Raw genomic sequence first — 17500 nt, forward strand, 5'->3', positions numbered from 1 at the left:
AGAGAGAAGAGAGAGAGAGAGAGAGAGAGAGAGAGAGAGAGGCGGTTCCTGGACAAGAGACGCTCACTTTTTAATATTAAAAAGCACCAGAGGCTTAAACAAAAATACCATTTGAAGGATTTAAATCATGAAAACTAATGAATATTTAATTAGATCTGAAGTTTTACGCTGACATTTTATTTTGTGGTTATACATTTATACTTTATATACATGTATATAAAGTATACATGTATACTTTATATACATGTATATAAAGTATACATTTATATAAAGTATACATGTATACTTTATATACTTAAACGTACACAGAAATGTAAACGTGCTGCTATCAGAGTGTTGAGCTGGAGCTGCACTGCGAGCTTTAAGTGACCTTCACAGTGACCTTGACGTGACCTTGATGTGACCTTGATGTGACCTCTGCAGCTTAAGCCGCCGTGGAAGGAAACTAGGAAACTCAAAGCGGCGCTGAGTCTCTTTGTTTTAGTCTTTTTGTGAGTTGGATCCTCTCTTCGTCTCTTCGGTCTCTTCGTCTCTTCGGTGTCTTCGTCTCTTCGTCTCTTCGTCTCTTCGTCTCTTCGGTCTCTTCGTCTCTTCGGTGTCTTCGTCTCTTCGGTCTCTTCGTCTCTTCGGTGTCTTCGTCTCTTCGTCTGAAACTGAAGCCGCCACAGAAAGAGTCCTGAGTATTTACAGACTCTTGTTTTATGTCTGTTTTGTATTTTATTAAAGTAGTAAATCGCTGCAGAACATCGTACAGAGAGATATCTGTCTCTAATCTTTATTGAGTCCTAACGGCATGAAACCTCCTCCATCGCTGATTGCCGCCGCCGCCGCCGCCGCCGCCGCCGCGCTCTCCAGCAGCGTTACGTCCCAGAGCGTTGTAATTGGCATCGTAATAAGTGGCGGCGATAAGAGCGGCTGCTCTCGCCGGCACCGGGCGACTTATTTTATATTTCATTACGCGTTACCATGGCGGCGGCTGGCGTTCAGATCAGCTGACGCTTTGAAACGGCGGCTGCAGGAGGCGGGACGCCAGCGTGAGGCCACGCCTCCTGCAGCCGGACCCATCAAGCATCCCGTCTCATTATGTTCAGCTCTAACTTCCTCTGGTGGACACACACACACACACACACACACACACACACACACACACACACACACACACACGATAGTGTTCATGTTGAGGCGATGAGAGGCCGTCCAGCTGCATGAAGAGTCAGAGGAACAACGAGGAGAAAAAACATCTTTGTTTTGGTTCAGATGGTTGAAACCAAACGTCTGCAAAGTGTTGCAAGAGGAGGAAGAGGAGGAGGAAGAGGAGGAGGAGGAGGAAGAGCTCTCGTCTCCTTCACAACAATCACTAAACTAGAGTTTCTCACTAACAGAAGCTTTAAATATTGCGTCATTATCCTCAGGTTTTTATGATTTATGTCATAATAACGGAGTCATTCTGCACTGAAGACGAGTTCTAGTTCTCTGCTCATCCTGATGCTTCTGTTTCCAGAGAAGCCTTTTATACACAGATATTATATATATATATATATATATATATATATATATATATATATATATATATATATATATATATATATATTACATGCCGCTGCAGACGTCTGCCTCTGTGCATCAGTGGCGGCTAATTAGGAAGTAAATGTGTCAGTGAAGAAACATTCATCCCCAAAGGAGAGAGAATGTTTACCTCTTGCAAATATGGAGGGATGGAGGGATGGAGAGGTGGAGGGATGGAGGGATGGAGAGATGGAGAGGTGGAGAGGTGGAGGGATGGAGAGATGGAGGGATGGAGAGATGGAGAGGTGGAGGGATGGAGAGATGGAGAGATGGAGAGATGGAGAGGTGGAGGGATGGAGAGATGGAGAGGTGGAGAGGTGGAGAGATGGAGAGGTGGAGAGGTGGAGAGGTGGAGAGATGGAGAGGTGGAGAGGTGGAGGGATGGAGAGGTGGAGAGATGGAGAGGTGGAGAGGTGGAGAGATGGAGAGGTGGAGGGATGGAGAGATGGAGAGATGGAGAGATGGAGAGGTGGAGGGATGGAGAGGTGGAGAGGTGGAGAGATGGAGAGGTGGAGAGGTGGAGAGGTGGAGAGGTGGAGAGGTGGATTTGGAGGAAAAGTCTTCCTAAACGTCTCTGGCGCTCAGCTGGATTCCAGCAGTGAAGCAACTTCTTTTCTTCTGAAGAGCTTCACTGAGCTTCATTTTAATCTCCGTTCTGAACTTCTCTTCAACGTTAACATCTGGTCTCATCGTTATTATCAGATCTTTGTTGCTCTTATCTTTGTTTTTTATCAACGTATCTCCATAGTTAATAGTTCATGTTCATTTTAATTAACATATCTTAATTGTTATTAATGTAACATATTGTAACTAAGATATCTTAGTTGTTATCTTCATTGTAATCTATATTGCTTCTTATTATCTTCTGTCATCATTAATATTTATTGTGGTAAACATTACCTAGTTGTTATCTGTTTGTTGTCTTTGACACTCGTCCTGCCCTCCTCCCCCTGCAGGTGGAGCCCATGTTCACGGTGCCGGCTCCCCCTGCTCCGGGCCACCTCGGGGCCCCCGGGTCCTCTCTGCCCTCGGCCCCTCCCTTCTCCGCTCCGGCCCTGCTCACCTCCACCTGCAAGCAGCAGCTGGCGGTGAGGACGAGGTCCGTGGGCACCAACACCCAGGACGGAGCTCTGGAGGGCGACTCGGCCTGTCTGGGGCCGTGCCAACCCGGGACCAGCGTGAACCTGGAGGGCATCGTGTGGCACGAGACCGACGAGGGTAAGGGTCCGGCTTCTATACAACCAGAGGAGTCGCCCCCTGGTGGTCAGGAGAGAGAATGCAGCTTTAACACATGAAGCATAGACTTCTATACAACCAGAGGAGTCGCCCCCTGGTGGTCAGGAGAGAGAATGCAGCTTTAACACATGAAGCATAGACTTCTATACAACCAGAGGAGTCGCCCCCTGGTGGTCAGGAGAGAGAATGCAGCTTTAACACATGAAGCATAGACTTCTATACAACCAGAGGAGTCGCACCCTGGTGGTCAGGAGAGAGAATGCAGCTTTAACACATGAAGCTTAGACTTCTATACAACCAGAGGAGTCGCACCCTGGTGGTCAGGAGAGAGAATGCAGCTTTAACACATGAAGCATAGACTTCTATACAACCAGAGGAGTCGCCCCCTGGTGGTCAGGAGAGAGAATGCAGCTTTAACACATGAAGCATAGACTTCTATACAACCAGAGGAGTCGCCCCCTGGTGGTCAGGAGAGAGAATGCACTGCTTAAACTAATGGATGAAGACTTCCTGGGGAAGCTGCTTGTGTCCTGTATCGCGGCTGCTAACGCCGTTACTCTGTGTTGTGTTTCTTGTCTTTGTTGTGTGTGTGGTGTTTGTTGTGTGTGTGGTGTGTGTGGTGTTTGTTGTGTGTGTGGTGTGTGTGGTGTTTGTTGTGTTTGTGGTGTTTGTTGTGTGATCCGTCTGAGAGGACGTGGAAAGTCTTTTGTCTTTAAACAGAAGTAAATGAAATACTTTCCTGGAGCCTCAGTGAAAGCCAGACAGTGGTAACACATCGGCACCTCTCTGATCCTGAAGCCTGACTTGACTTTGACAAAAGACTTCATTTCTTCTGGCCTCGCCGTCAGAAGCCCCGCCCTTCATTGCGCTCCGGCTGTTGTTTTCACATTCGAGGATTACTGGTGTGTCGTTAAATCTGTGACTCTAAACAGTCTGAGCAGCAAACAACTATTTTTACTCGTGTGAAAGCGAGGCGTGAAATATTCAGGTGCAAGTTTCCAGCAAACGGTTTGTTTTGTTCCTGCTCATTAAAACTACCGGACGTGTTGTTCGCAGGAAGAATTCATTTTTAGAAGCTGTCCGGAGACGGCGTCCAAATGTGTGAGAGCTCCAGGGGAACGATGAGCTTCAGCCTTACTGGACAGCGAAACTCCAGAGATCTTATCTGGGAATCTAGAAGCTGCTTCTCGTCAGCGCGATGCAAAAAGTGATGCATAACTCATGTTTAACGCATGAAGCATAGACTTCTATACAACCAGAGGAGTCGCCCCCTGGTGGTCAGGAGAGAGAATGCAGCTTTAACACATGAAGCATAGACTTCTATACAACCAGAGGAGTCGCCCCCTGGTGGTCAGCAGAGAGAATGCAGCTTTAACACATGAAGCATAGACTTCTATACAACCAGAGGAGTCGCCCCCTGGTGGTCAGCAGAGAGAATGCAGCTGTGAGACGTTTATCTGCTGATGGAGGTTAGAGTTTTGTCGTCTCGTTGTGAGTCAGAGGCGTGTCGTGTTTGACTGACTCGTTTCTCTTTGGCAGAATCAACACTTTGACTCTGGAGACAACTGTTTGCTCCTCGTCTCCAACACAACAGTCCATCAGACGAGCAGGTCAGGGCGGTTCACGGATGACTGACATGTCGACGCTTAAGAAAGGCGGACAAAAACAATTCAACAATTCGAGGCTAAAAACAGACGACAATGTAATAACTCTCGCTGCCGGCGACAGAGAGAAACAAGCCTTTCAGTGGCGTTTGGAGCAGCGTTTCCTTTGGAAATAATAATTTGGGGTTGTAAATAATAGTATTAGTATAGTTTCTGAGAGTTCAGCCACCTAAACACTCCACTTCCTGTACTAAAGGCCACTTCCTGTCCCCACAAACACAAAGAAGGACAGTGAGAAAGGACAGAAGGCATTCTGAGGAGGAAACAGTGACTGTAAGAGATGCCTGGATGTGTGAATACTGCAATAATGTCTTCAGCTGGACAGGAACTGATAAACAAATGAGATAAACTAATCTCTAAAACGCCTAAACATGACTCATATACAAACCTACAACATAAACACATATACAAACCTATAACATGACTCATATACAAACCTACAACATAAACACATATACAAACCTATAACATGACTCATATACAAACCTATAACATAAACACATATAAGAACCTATAACATGACTCATATACAAACCTATAACATGACTCACATACAAACCTACAACATAAACACATATAAAAACCTATAACATGACTCATATACAAACCTATAACATGACTCATATACAAACCTATAACATGACTCACATACAAACCTACAACATAAACAAATATAAAAACCTATAACATGACTCATATACAAACCTGTAACATGAACACATATAAAAACCTATAACATAAACACATATAAAAACCTATAACATGACTCATATACAAACCTACAACATAAACACATATAAGAACCTATAACATGACTCGTATACAAACCTATAACATGACTCATATACAAACCTATAACATGACTCATATACAAACCTATAACATGACTCATATACAAACCTATAACATGAACACTGAATGCTCTATGCAAACAAAACTGTTTGAGAAGATGTAAAATATGTTAAATTACATTTCTATGATCTCGAAAGCTTTGCTCATCTTCATTTTTAATTGTTTAGAAGAGAAATATGATGAAAATTAAAATATGTTTCTTTACTTTTTAGTTTTTATACAGTGTTTAAAGACTTTATAACATAATAATCACTAATACGTTCCAGAGTTTGAAAGTTAAATTCCTCCTGAATAAAAGCAGCTAAATAATTTTGCCAAAAATACTTTTTTTAAAACATATTTATTAATAAATAAGACAAAAAGGACCAGGGGACTGTCAGCATTACAGATCTTAAAGGGTTAACTCTCCCCGTAGAGGCCGATCTCAGTGTTTCACAAACTTCTTGCTTCATTCCATAATCTTGTTGGAGCAAAGCCGAGGCAGTTGGACGATTCCTTCCAGCAACTTCTTCTGCCAGAAAATCTCCCTTCAACTTCTCCTTGTGGACTTAAAGAAGCACAGCTTTTGCCTCGCCAAAATAAAAGTGGACGGCGTTATCGGCGAGCGTGGGTTTGAAAAACATAAGTTGCGAAAACGGACAGAAACTCGTCTTTTTCACTTCAACCGCCACGTTCCAAAGGGAAGTATTTATTTATAATGAGTCGCGCTTCACCCGCCGCTGTCCTCGTTAGCCGCAACGGCTAACGAGGACAACGTTAGCCGTTGCGGTGGAGGTGTGATGCCTTGCCGCAGGGCTCTAAAAAAAAATTGCGCTCTAAAAAAAAAAACTGTGCTCTGAAAAAACAGCACTGTAACATGTCAGTACTCCAACTTCACCTCTCAGAGGAAGAAGCTTCATGAGCTTTAAATGGTTCCTCTCTTGTGGGAACGTCTTCATTCCAGTCACCTGAAGATCTGAACCATGTTGTGGAGACCTGGAACTGCTCTGAGGGAAACTTGTCTCATCAGCTTTGAGAAGCTAAAGAACCAGAGACGCATTAGTAGAACCCAGTGTGACCCAGACGCTAGAGCTAATGTGTGCTAGACGCTAGAGCTAATGTGTGCTAGACGCTAGAGCTAATGTGTGCTAGACGCTAGAGCTAATGTGTGCTAGACGCTAGAGCTAATGTGTACTAGACGCTAGAGCTAATGTGTACTAGACGCTAGAGCTAATGTGTGCTAGACGCTAGAGCTAATGTGTGCTATACGCTAGAGCTAATGTGTGCTAGACGCTAGAGCTAATGTGTGCTAGACGCTAGAGCTAATGTGTACTAGACGCTAGAGCTAATGTGTACTAGATGCTAGAGCTAATGTGTGCTAGACGCTAGAGCTAATGTGTGCTAGACGCTAGAGCTAATGTGTGCTAGACGCTAGAGCTAATGTGTACTAGATGGTAGACAAGTTGTTTTTTTAGAGCAAATTTTAGTTTTGAGAGCTTTTTTTTTTAATTGAGAGCAAATTTCTTTTTTTGAGAAAAAATTTTAGTTTTGAGAGAATTTTTTTTTTTTTAGATCTTTAATTTTTTAGAGCAACTTTTTTAAATTAGAGCAAAGATTTTGAGATAATTTACTTACAAACTAGAAATTTGCTCGGGTAAAAAAGACGAATCTACCTTCATAGGAGTGTGTTTTAAAGGATTCATCCAGCAGGCACTGCAGGTGGTACACTGATGATGTGTAAGTACTCACACAACCCCAAAGAACCGCACTGTCCCTTTAAGAGCAGTCCTGCTTTAAGTGAACATGTTCTATAACGTCCTCATGAACTTTAAATGAATCCTTGATTCACCCTGAAGATGACTCACTCCTCCCTGAACCATGTTGTTGTGGTTGTTGTTGTTGTTGTTGTTGTTGCTTCAGGTTTCCTCCTTTAGAAACAAGCAGGATGGAACACTTGCTCCTCGGTGGAGGAGGGAATAAAAAAGCAAACATCAAAGCGTCGTGTTTTCCAGGTTTGTGAGAGTAAACAAACAGCAGAGGAAGAGGAAGGAGTTCATGAATAATGTGTTGTGTTAAAAGACATCCACGCTGTAACGCAAACATGTCCGCCGGACAAAGATGGAGGGACAGGAAGAGGGATGAAGGAGAGGGAAAATGGATTCAGAGAGAGAGAGAGAGAGAGAGAGAGAGAGAGAGAGAGAGAGAGAGAGAGAGAGAGAGAGAGAGAGAGAGAGAGAGGAGATGGACAGAATGGCAGCCGAGGTTTCTGTCTGCATTTGAAAGCACCGTGGGGACGGAGAGCTGGAGGGGAATGTAAAGACGGAGGATCCTCCTCCACGATGTCACAGTCACTGAGAGGAAGAGGAGGATGACGAAGACAAAGAGAGACAAAGAGAGGCTTTTTTTTGGTATCCTGCAGCTCAGGGGACTATATTTCTATCTATATATATCTATATCTTTATAGATATAGATGTATGTGTGGTTCAGGCGGCGGAGGGATAACCGAACAGCCTCCTCCTCGTGACAGCGGAGTGATGCGAGGAGGACGCCGGCTGCATCTTAATTAAGCAGAATACTAATTGGAAAGACAGAAAGGAGAAGACGACCCCCCCTCCCCCTCCTCCCTCCTCCCTCCTCCCTCCTATCTCCTCCCTGCAGGAGACCGGAGTCTGATGAGCTCTAATCAGATGCTGATTGGCTGACTGAGCGTCTGTCCGTCTGACTCGACGTTGCAGAGACACAGTCAATTACAGGATTGTAAATAATGACAGTCTTCTAAACACAGGCGGTAAATAACCACATTAACCGCAGTGAAACAGCCCTTAAAGGAACAGCGCATCATTTTGAGGAGGAGGGAGGGGGTTAGGGATGATTTGAAGGGTCTTTGACGGAAAACAAAGAGAGCATGTTAGCTTAGCACAAATTAAAACAAGCACACAGCTCGTGGGATGTCGTGTGACTAAAGTAAAAGACGCTACGAACAAAGGAAAGTCGTCTGGTGTCCTTAAAGCCCACTGACGTCCAACTTCCTGTACAGACATCAATATCATGATCACATCTCTTCAGAACCGGAGGTTGCAACTGCAACTGTCCACGCAGCAACGTCTCAGTGCAGAAAGTATAAAAGCTCTTCAGGAAGTCGTTGATGAGAGACCTTTAGGGGCCGATCGCATCCAGCTGCTGGTGCAGTCGAACCTCGAGAGATGAAAAGCATCCAGGATTGGATTTGCTCGCCGTTAGCCGCCGTTAGCGTCACGAAACCCGAGGTTAATGGCTTTCAAATGTCAGTCAGAGGGAGAGAGAGAGGAAGAGGAGGAGGAAGGCTTCACGTCTCAGATTAGAGTTCATCCCTCGAAGAGCAGATTTCTCTTCAAAGCCAAAAGCCGGCGGCGACGGAGGGCCGCGCGTTCGATTCTCTTCGAGCCGTGAACTTGTGCGGCTTCGTCCCCAAACAGCTGCTCGTCTTTCCTTTCTAGTGTTTTGTTCATTTGAAAGAAAGGAGAAGGAAGGAAGGAAGGAAGGAAGGAAGGAAGGAAGGAGGTGATGCATGCAGCAAAGGTCTTGTTTCTGCAAACACTCCTGAGTCCGATAGAAATATATTTCATACATTTTAACGTTTTCCCGCGGCGTTTATTGACGTCTTTTGATCCGTTTATTCGGAGCGAAGGGCCGACACGTCGAGGCACAACTTTAAATGTCAGGAGAGGCGGCTGTGATCCGGGGGCCCGATCCCGTTTGAGTCTCTCGCCGACATTTTGAGCCTTTCTGCAAAACTCTGCCCCGAGGGAATTACCCACAATTCATAGAATGACTCAGAAGCATGAAGGATTAAAGAAGGAACATAAAAAACACATGAAATCACAAGAAAATAAGCAGAGATTTTATCACTCAGATTTTATGCATCAGACGTTTCATTTTTTGTCATTAAAGCTGTTTTGACAAAAGAAAGAGATGTTTCAGTATTTAGGACCCGAAACAAACTGGCCCGATGACACCCCGCAGACCGAGCCATGCCGATAGAAAACTGTGAATCATAGCTTGTTTTATGGAGACAAAAAATAAAACTGCTGTATTTGGATGTATTGAAGACCATAAGAAATATACAAGTGAAACATATGGTTTGGTACATGAGGAGATTCAAAAAGCATTCAAATACCCATTGGACCCATTGGGGCTATTGGACCCATTGGACCCATTGGGACTATTAGACCCATTGGGACTATTAAACCCATTGGACCCATTGGACCCATTGGACCCATTGGGGCTATTGGACCCATTGGACCCATTGGGACTATTAGACCCATTGGACCCAAACAAAAACAAACAAATGAAGTCAAATGAAAGGACCAGAAATGATTCGGGTTGTGGTTCTTTGTGCGTTCAAGTGTTCCTAAAAGCCGTTGCACCTCCCGAAGGAACCGTCGGGGCTGCACGGTGGTGTAGTGGCTAGCACTGACGCCTCACAGCAAGAGGGTCTGTGGTTCGGATCCCGGGCGGGGCGGGGTTCGGATACTGGTCTGGCAGGTCCTTCTGTGTGGAGTTTGCATGTTCTCCCCGTGGCAGCGTGGGTTCTCTCCGGGTTCTCCGGCTTCCTCCCACAGTCCAAAGACATGCTGCATAGGTTAATTGGACTCTAAATTGCCCGTAGGTGTGAATGTGAGTGTGAATGGTTGTTTGTCTATATGTCTGCCCTGTGATGAACTGGCGACCTGTCCAGGGTGTACCCTGCCTTCGCCCCTTGACAGCTGGGATCGGCTCCAGCGCCCCGCGACCCTAATGAGGATAAGCGGTTAAGATAATGGATGGATGGATGGATGGACCCATTGGACCCATTGGGGCTATTGGACCCATTGGACCCATTGGGACTATTAGACCCATTGGACCCATTGGGACTATTAAACCCATTGGACCCATTGGGGCTATTGGACCCATTGGACCCATTGGGGCTATTGGACCCATTGGGGCCGTTGGGGCTATTAGACCCATTGGGGCCATTGGACCCATTGGACCCATTGGGGCCGTTGGACCCATTGGACCCATTGGGGCAGTTGGGGCTATCCAATGAGACCTCTCCTTCTTTAACTTTATCACGTGTTGAATGTTCACCTGTTGAATGTTCTCATGTTGTGTTGTGGTTTGTTAGAGTTGTGACTTTACATCTGCATCATTTCAAACTAATAATCGTCCTGAAAGTCATTTTTTTATAGTTGGACCTGGAACCTTTTCATTTCTTTCTGTGTCATCTTCATTTCCTCTGAACCAGAAACATCTAGACTGATATTTACACATCAACAACATCTCACATGTGTTCCTTTTATTATAACAACATTATTAACACACACTTTTGGTTTGGGGATGACATTTAGAGGAAAGGTCTAACAGTAGGTCGGCGTTCTATTGGCTGAGCCGTGTGTTGTGGGCGTGTCCCAGTGGACCCAGTACTCACCTCGCTGTCTCCCTCAGGTGTGCTGGTGGTCAACGTGACGTGGAGGAAGAGGACCTACGTGGGGACCCTGCTGGACTGCACCAAACACGACTGGGCTCCTCCGAGGTGAGACCACGCGGCTGCTCCGTGCTTTCAGGGAAACCTCCTCGCTGAGGGAGTCGTCCTGATTCTAACTATGTTCATAAAACACAACCTTTTATTTCATTTTCATGAATATCGCCAAAGTCAGAGCCTCTCAAGAGGTTTTCAGGACTTTTATTCGCGGCGGTTTATCGATTGTAATAATAATACTTTTTACTGGATTCCCCAGAAAGAGTCTCCACTAAAACTGTATCTTTAAAAGTGGATTTTAACACTTTTTTTACTTCTCTATGGAGCTTTAAATAACTCCAGCAGATCTTCTTCCCTTCACTCAGGTCCAACGTGTCCAATGAGTCTGGATATGAGAATGCAAGACGTTCAATATCTCAAGTCTCAACCTTTCAACACGTTTGAACGATGAAAAGATGAATTCACCAGCAGTGAAACATCCGCTGCTCATGGAGGAGATTTATTTGAGTTTATTTGAGAAAAGGTGTTGAGATTTTGTGATATTTTCAGTACATCTACGATGGTTTTCATTTCAATTGTCATACAATTATTCAGATTATTTACCGTGACAGTTTTATTTGCTTTTGATTGTTTATGAGATGAACTGAAAAGAAAACTTTTGAGAGTTGTCATGTTGCTTACATCATATATATATATATATATATATATATATATATATATATATATATATATATATACATATATATATACATATATATATATATATATATATATATATATATATATATATATATACACATACATATATATATATATATATATGTATGTGTATATATATATATATATATATGTATATGTATGTGTATATATATATATATATATATATATATATATATATATATATATATATATATATATGTATATGTATGTGTATATATATATGTGTATATATATATATCCTACAGAGGTTCGGTGTGATGTCGCTTCTCTCAGTTATTCAGTTATTGCTGCTGCACCTAAATGATTGTTGTCATGGCAATTACATCTTAATCTCAGAAAGCAGAGACTAAATTGCTTTTGTTTGTCTGCAGCTTTTCTCTTTGTCTCTGAACGTGTTTTTATATTATATTATTATATATTCAGTGATTCATTATCAGGTCCTGAATGAAACTGTGACCGCACGATAAAACCACACAATGATTCAATTAAAGCTGAAATCAAATGAAACAAAGTTAAAATACTACAAGGAACTTTTATTTAGTCTCGTTTCTGGTGCCTACAGAGGACCAGGACTACACTGAGACTATAGAGGACCAGGACTACACTGAGACTATAGAGGACCAGGACTACACTGAGACTATAGAGGACCAGGACTACACTGAGACTAGAGAGGACCAGGACTACACTGAGACTACAGAGGACCAGGACTACACTGAGACTAGAGAGGACCAGGACTACACTGAGACTATAGAGGACCAGGACTACACTGAGACTAGAGAGGACCAGGACTACACTGAGACTATAGAGGACCAGGACTACACTGAGACTATAGAGGACCAGGACTACACTGAGACTAGAGAGGACCAGGACTACACTGAGACTAGAGAGGACCAGGACTACACTGAGACTACAGAGGACCAGGACTACACTGAGACTAGAGAGGACCAGGACTACACTGAGACTATAGAGGACCAGGACTACACTGAGACTAGAGAGGACCAGGACTACACTGAGACTATAGAGGACCAGGACTACACTGAGACTATAGAGGACCAGGACTACACTGAGACTAGAGAGGACCAGGACTACACTGAGACTATAGAGGACCAGGACTACACTGAGACTACAGAGGACCAGGACTACACTGAGACTAGAGAGGACCAGGACTACACTGAGACTAGAGAGGACCAGGACTACACTGAGACTATAGAGGACCAGGACTACACTGAGACTATAGAGGACCAGGACTAGACTGAGACTATAGAGGACCAGGACTAGACTGAGACTGTAGAGGACCAGGACTAGACTGGGACTGGTTCAGGACCAGTTAGGCTCCTCACTGGAGCTTTGAATGGTATCAATCCTCTGGACTAGATTCCTCAGTTGATATAAATTCGAGGCACATGAGCAACAAATGACCTTGAAAAAGCCCAAAACAAATCCGTAAAGGACTCATGGATCGTTTCCAGCGGCTTCGGTGACATTCAGGGACACGCCGATGTAAAAAAAGCAATTACAAACATCATAAGAAATGTGAGATATCATCACTTTAAAATCACAGAGGGGGCGAGTCCGGCCTCACCGGGCTCTGCGGTTCCATTACTGGAAGATGATCAACGCCCAAAACGGTGCTTTCCAAGGTCAGAGTGCGGGTCATAGTTCATGCCCTGGAGGGCCAGCACATCCGCAGGGTTCAGGGTCCGGCTCGCATCACTCACTGTAGATAAACATGAATCTCAACAGACATCTTTTTGATATGATTAACAAGGTGTGAAAGCAGAGGAGCGTCTTCAGAGTGAAGATGTGAGGCGCTCTGGTAAACAGCATCAAAAGACTTCAAAGGCGAAGCGACGTCATGTGAATGCAGAACATCAAGCAGAGATGATCCAGGACTGTACAGGTTTTCTTTTCACGTTTTCAAAGAGAAGCCGGGGCAAAAAATCAATTTCTATATCCTTGACGTCTGGATAGAGTGGTCAAACATGAGCCTGGAATGATAATCAGTTATCTTCTGCGTTTTGTTTCTGCGGAACAAGAGATCAGTTTGGGTGAAGATATGAACGAGTTGTGTCTCAGGACAAAGTCGCTCAACAAAAACTGCTTCTTTATTTTCCAGTTTGATGTTTTCATCTGTTTTTCTCAGGTTTTCAATCAGGTTTGGAAAAAAAACAAAAACCTTGATGTGATACAATACACAACAATACATAGTGATACAATACACAATACATAGTGATACAATACACAATACATAGTGATACAGTACGCAACAATACATAGTGATACAATACACAACTATACATAGTGATACAATACAATTTGAAACAATATGTGATACAATACGATAGCATTTGATGTGATGTAATTCGATAGGATAAAAAAACCTCGTGATATGATACAAGAAGGTTTTCATCCAGTTTTTCTTGAAAATATGGAAACTAAATGTAATATCTTCATCGCTGCAAATGATCTGATGTAAATACATGAAAGCAACCTGCATGGTACCAGCGCTCTTTTGACTACTTCATCTTCTGCAGACTGGAGTCATTCACATTGTCTCTCGTCCTTTTTCTCCAAAATACGGTTAAAATGTGCGATGCCACCATGGATGAAAACATGGCTGACGTGCAATGATACAATGTGATCAGAGTGTGTAATATGGTGTGATACCATCCGCAGCCCTTCACACCTTCTCCTTTGTTACGCTGTCGCCATCTGCTGGACTAATGAGGACACTGTGTACTGCGGCTACAGGAACTAAAGCTTCCCCATTGTGTCTCCCTCGTACTAATTACACAAAATCAAGACCTAATTCAAAGTGTTAGTGGAATAGAGTGGTTCAAATATGTTATAATCTTCCCAGGTATGTCTATCTTTTGGGAAAAAACATTGTGACATTCTAAAATAAACGTATTTATTTTGTTAAAGTATCTGCTTGCCTAAGGATAATCTATAATTATTGATAGCCCAAGGTAAACAAACAAAAAGAGCCACCTTTGTGTAATGTCTCGATTGATTACTCATCCAATCCACCATGAATCCCATTGGTTTATTGGTTTTCGGCTGTCTTTTTTACGCCCAGGGATTAGAGCCTTAGCATTGAATGGAGGCAGGATCAGGGGGAAGCTGAAGTACTGTGTTTCACTTGGCTAGGACGGCGTGGAAAGGAAGTACAGAATCATTTAATAATGCATCCGTAACGAACTAATGCATTTGCTCATTCCCGATTTTTGTGGTTGGTCAGTCACGATATATGTTGTTCTGTACCTCACCTCATTTACACACCGTCAGTGAGTATTGGTTTTCCTCTTCTTGTGTGCAGGTTCTGCGAGTCTCCCTCCAGCGACCCCGAGTTGCCCGGTGGGCGTGGCCGGGGCAAACGGATGCGAATGGCCATGGCCGAGCGGCCATGCGTTGAGTCCATCCCTGCGGCCAAAGTACGAGGTCTGTCGCAGCACCGGAGCCGCGGGGGAGGTGTGGTCGGAACCGTGGCGCCCATCCACAGCAAGGGCCGGAGAGGAAGCCTGAACCTCCTCAACAGCAACTGCCGAGCGCCTCCTTCTTTCTTTACCGTGGAGGAGGTGAAGCCCGCCAACAGCGCCTCCTCTCTCTCGTCCGCGAAGCGGAAGAACAAACCGCCGGCCGACCTGGACCTCAGCTTGGTCTCCTCTGACGACGTCAAAAACGGGAACGGGAAGAGGATCCGAGCCAAGTCTCGCAGCGCCCCGTCCACGCCGCAGGGCAAGTCCGACCCCTCGTTCATGGACCCCGGCGGAGGTTGCGCCTCCTCGCCTCCTCCCCCGCCCATCCTCATCGACTGCCCTCACCCCAACTGCACTAAACGCTACAAGCACATCAACGGCCTGCGCTACCACCAGACGCACGCTCACCTGGAGGCCGAGGAGCAGAGGAAGCCCGAGCTGGAGCCCATGAAGGACGGGGAGAGCGAGGATCGACTATCAGACTGCGAGGACACCATCAGCAACATAACGTATGACCTCTCGGAGACCAACAGCACCAATGCCAACATCTCCTTGAAGAAACCCGCTCCTCTATATAAGGTGACCACGGTGGGATCTCCGAAGAACAGACGGCTACTCCTCAGCACCGACCACAGCCCCTCAATCAACCCCAAGACCAGAAGAACCTCACTGCTGAAAGACGGGCTGATCGACGACCTCAGCAATCTGCCCATCATCTCCAACATGACCGTGGTCCTGGAGAACTGCATGGTACCCGACAGGAACTCCACGGTCGAGATGCCGAAGCTGGAAGCCGAAGGCTTGATCGACAAAAAGGGAGGCGGGTGCGACAAGGGCAAGAAGGCCAACGGGAAGGTAGACAAGCTGTCCAAGTCACGGACCAACCGGCCCATCGCTCCGGCCCCCGCCCCTCCAAAGCTGATCGCCATACCCAACACAGCGTACCCGACCGGCGCAGCCGATATTGCCACCTCCCAGCAGAGCTCACCCATGGCGGCCGTGGGCATCACCAGTAAAATCCTCCCCTTGAAATCCATCAAACCAAAGCTGAGCATCGTCGTGGAGCCGAGCCTCGTCAAAGCCACCATCGTTACCTGCAGCAAAGAGACCCGGAAGAAAGAGAAGCGGAGGCTAAAGGACAAACACAACAAAGACGTGCAAACCAGGACGCCCAATGGCGACGGCGGTGGAATCAAGATGGAAGATGGCTGTGGTGGTGGTTCCAAATTGGGGGTCAAGGAGATTTCCGGAAGCCTCCTGAAGGAGCACCTCAGCAAGCAGGACGTGATGAACGGGCTCACGGAGAGCCAGGAGAGCCGCATGGCCAGCATCCGAGCCGAGGCGGACAAGGTGTACACCTTCACCGACAACGCCCCCAGTCCCTCCATCGGGGGCTCGTCGCGGCTCGACTCCAGCGGCGGTTGCCTGGCGGCAGACAGCAAGAACAACAGCCCCGCCTACTCCGACATCTCAGACGCCGGCGACGACGGGGGATCCTCCGAATGCCGCTCGGACGGAACCCGATCCAAGTCCGCCTCCTCGGCCTCTTCGGAGGCGAGCTCCAACAGCAGCCACGGTAACCCCGGTAAAACCCCGCCCACCGCGTCCGCCCCGCCGTCCAAAGACCCCCAGTCCCCGTACTACCACGGGTACGAGCCCTACTACCTGCAGGGGTACATGCAGTCGGACAGGCAAAACAGCAGCGGCGTCGCCTTCCACAAAAGCCCCGGCCTCGACGGCAAAGGGAAAGACAGAAAGGAGGAAGCGAAAGAGGACGACAAAAGCTCACCCCACGACTTCTCGGACTCGAAGAAAGGCGACGGGCCGCCTCAGTCTCAGCTGCAGCTGGCTATGAGCCAGACCCAGACCGCCTTGGCCCAGTCGCTGTACTACGGCCAGTACTCCAGAGGTCTGTACATGGACCAGAAACTGTTGCTGGCCTCCAAGTGCTGCGACCAGACGCACAGCGCCAAGCACAGGGGCGACAGGGCACAGGGGTTGAGGGACAGCGAGGACGATAAACAAATGGTCGTGGGTTCAGCCGGCGGAGCCGCGCTGGGTAAGAGTCCAGACGGCGGCAAAGGTTGCTGTCTCAAACCCGTCCTCTCCTACGTGGAGATGAGCGAGAGGGGGGAAAGGGGGCAGAGTCTGGGCGCGAAGGCGGCGCACCTGGTGGACCAGCACCAGGTCTCGATGAAAGACTGCGATGACATCAAGTCGCCTTCCTCCTCCTCTTCTTCGTCACTCCACAACCCAAACAGTCAGACAGATCTGGACTCAAATGTTTCCTATTCCAGTGTAAGTTTCTCCCTCTGTCTCTAACCCGCCGCCGCCGCCGCCGCCGATGGTGTTGTTGGTGTGCTTTTGGCGACTGCTGTTGAGTGTCACAAAGAGATTAGAAAAACACACGTTGTGTCCAGCTCAACCAATCCGGTGCTCATGACAAAGACCGCCTGGCTTCTGTGGTGCTGTGGCTGTGCTTTGACATGCCACTTTATACTCAAAAT

General features: G+C 46.2%; 1 protein-coding gene across 1 annotated transcript in view; it reads left to right on the forward strand.

Annotated features, from left to right (window-relative positions):
- The window catches only part of znf608 (zinc finger protein 608), a 32986-nt gene that overhangs the window by 11991 nt on the left and 3495 nt on the right, over positions 1 to 17500 (forward strand). Inside the window, exons 4-6 of the mRNA XM_068596270.1 lie at positions 2523 to 2784; positions 10761 to 10848; positions 14834 to 17291. Of these exons, the coding sequence (XP_068452371.1) occupies positions 2523 to 2784; positions 10761 to 10848; positions 14834 to 17291 (2808 nt within the window). The remainder of the gene's footprint in view (positions 1 to 2522; positions 2785 to 10760; positions 10849 to 14833; positions 17292 to 17500) is intronic.

Source organism: Clinocottus analis, unplaced genomic scaffold (assembly GCF_023055335.1).
Source record: "Clinocottus analis isolate CAN_PGR_092001 unplaced genomic scaffold, fCliAna1.0.p SCAF_35, whole genome shotgun sequence".
Classification (NCBI taxonomy): Eukaryota; Metazoa; Chordata; class Actinopteri; order Perciformes; family Cottidae; genus Clinocottus; species Clinocottus analis.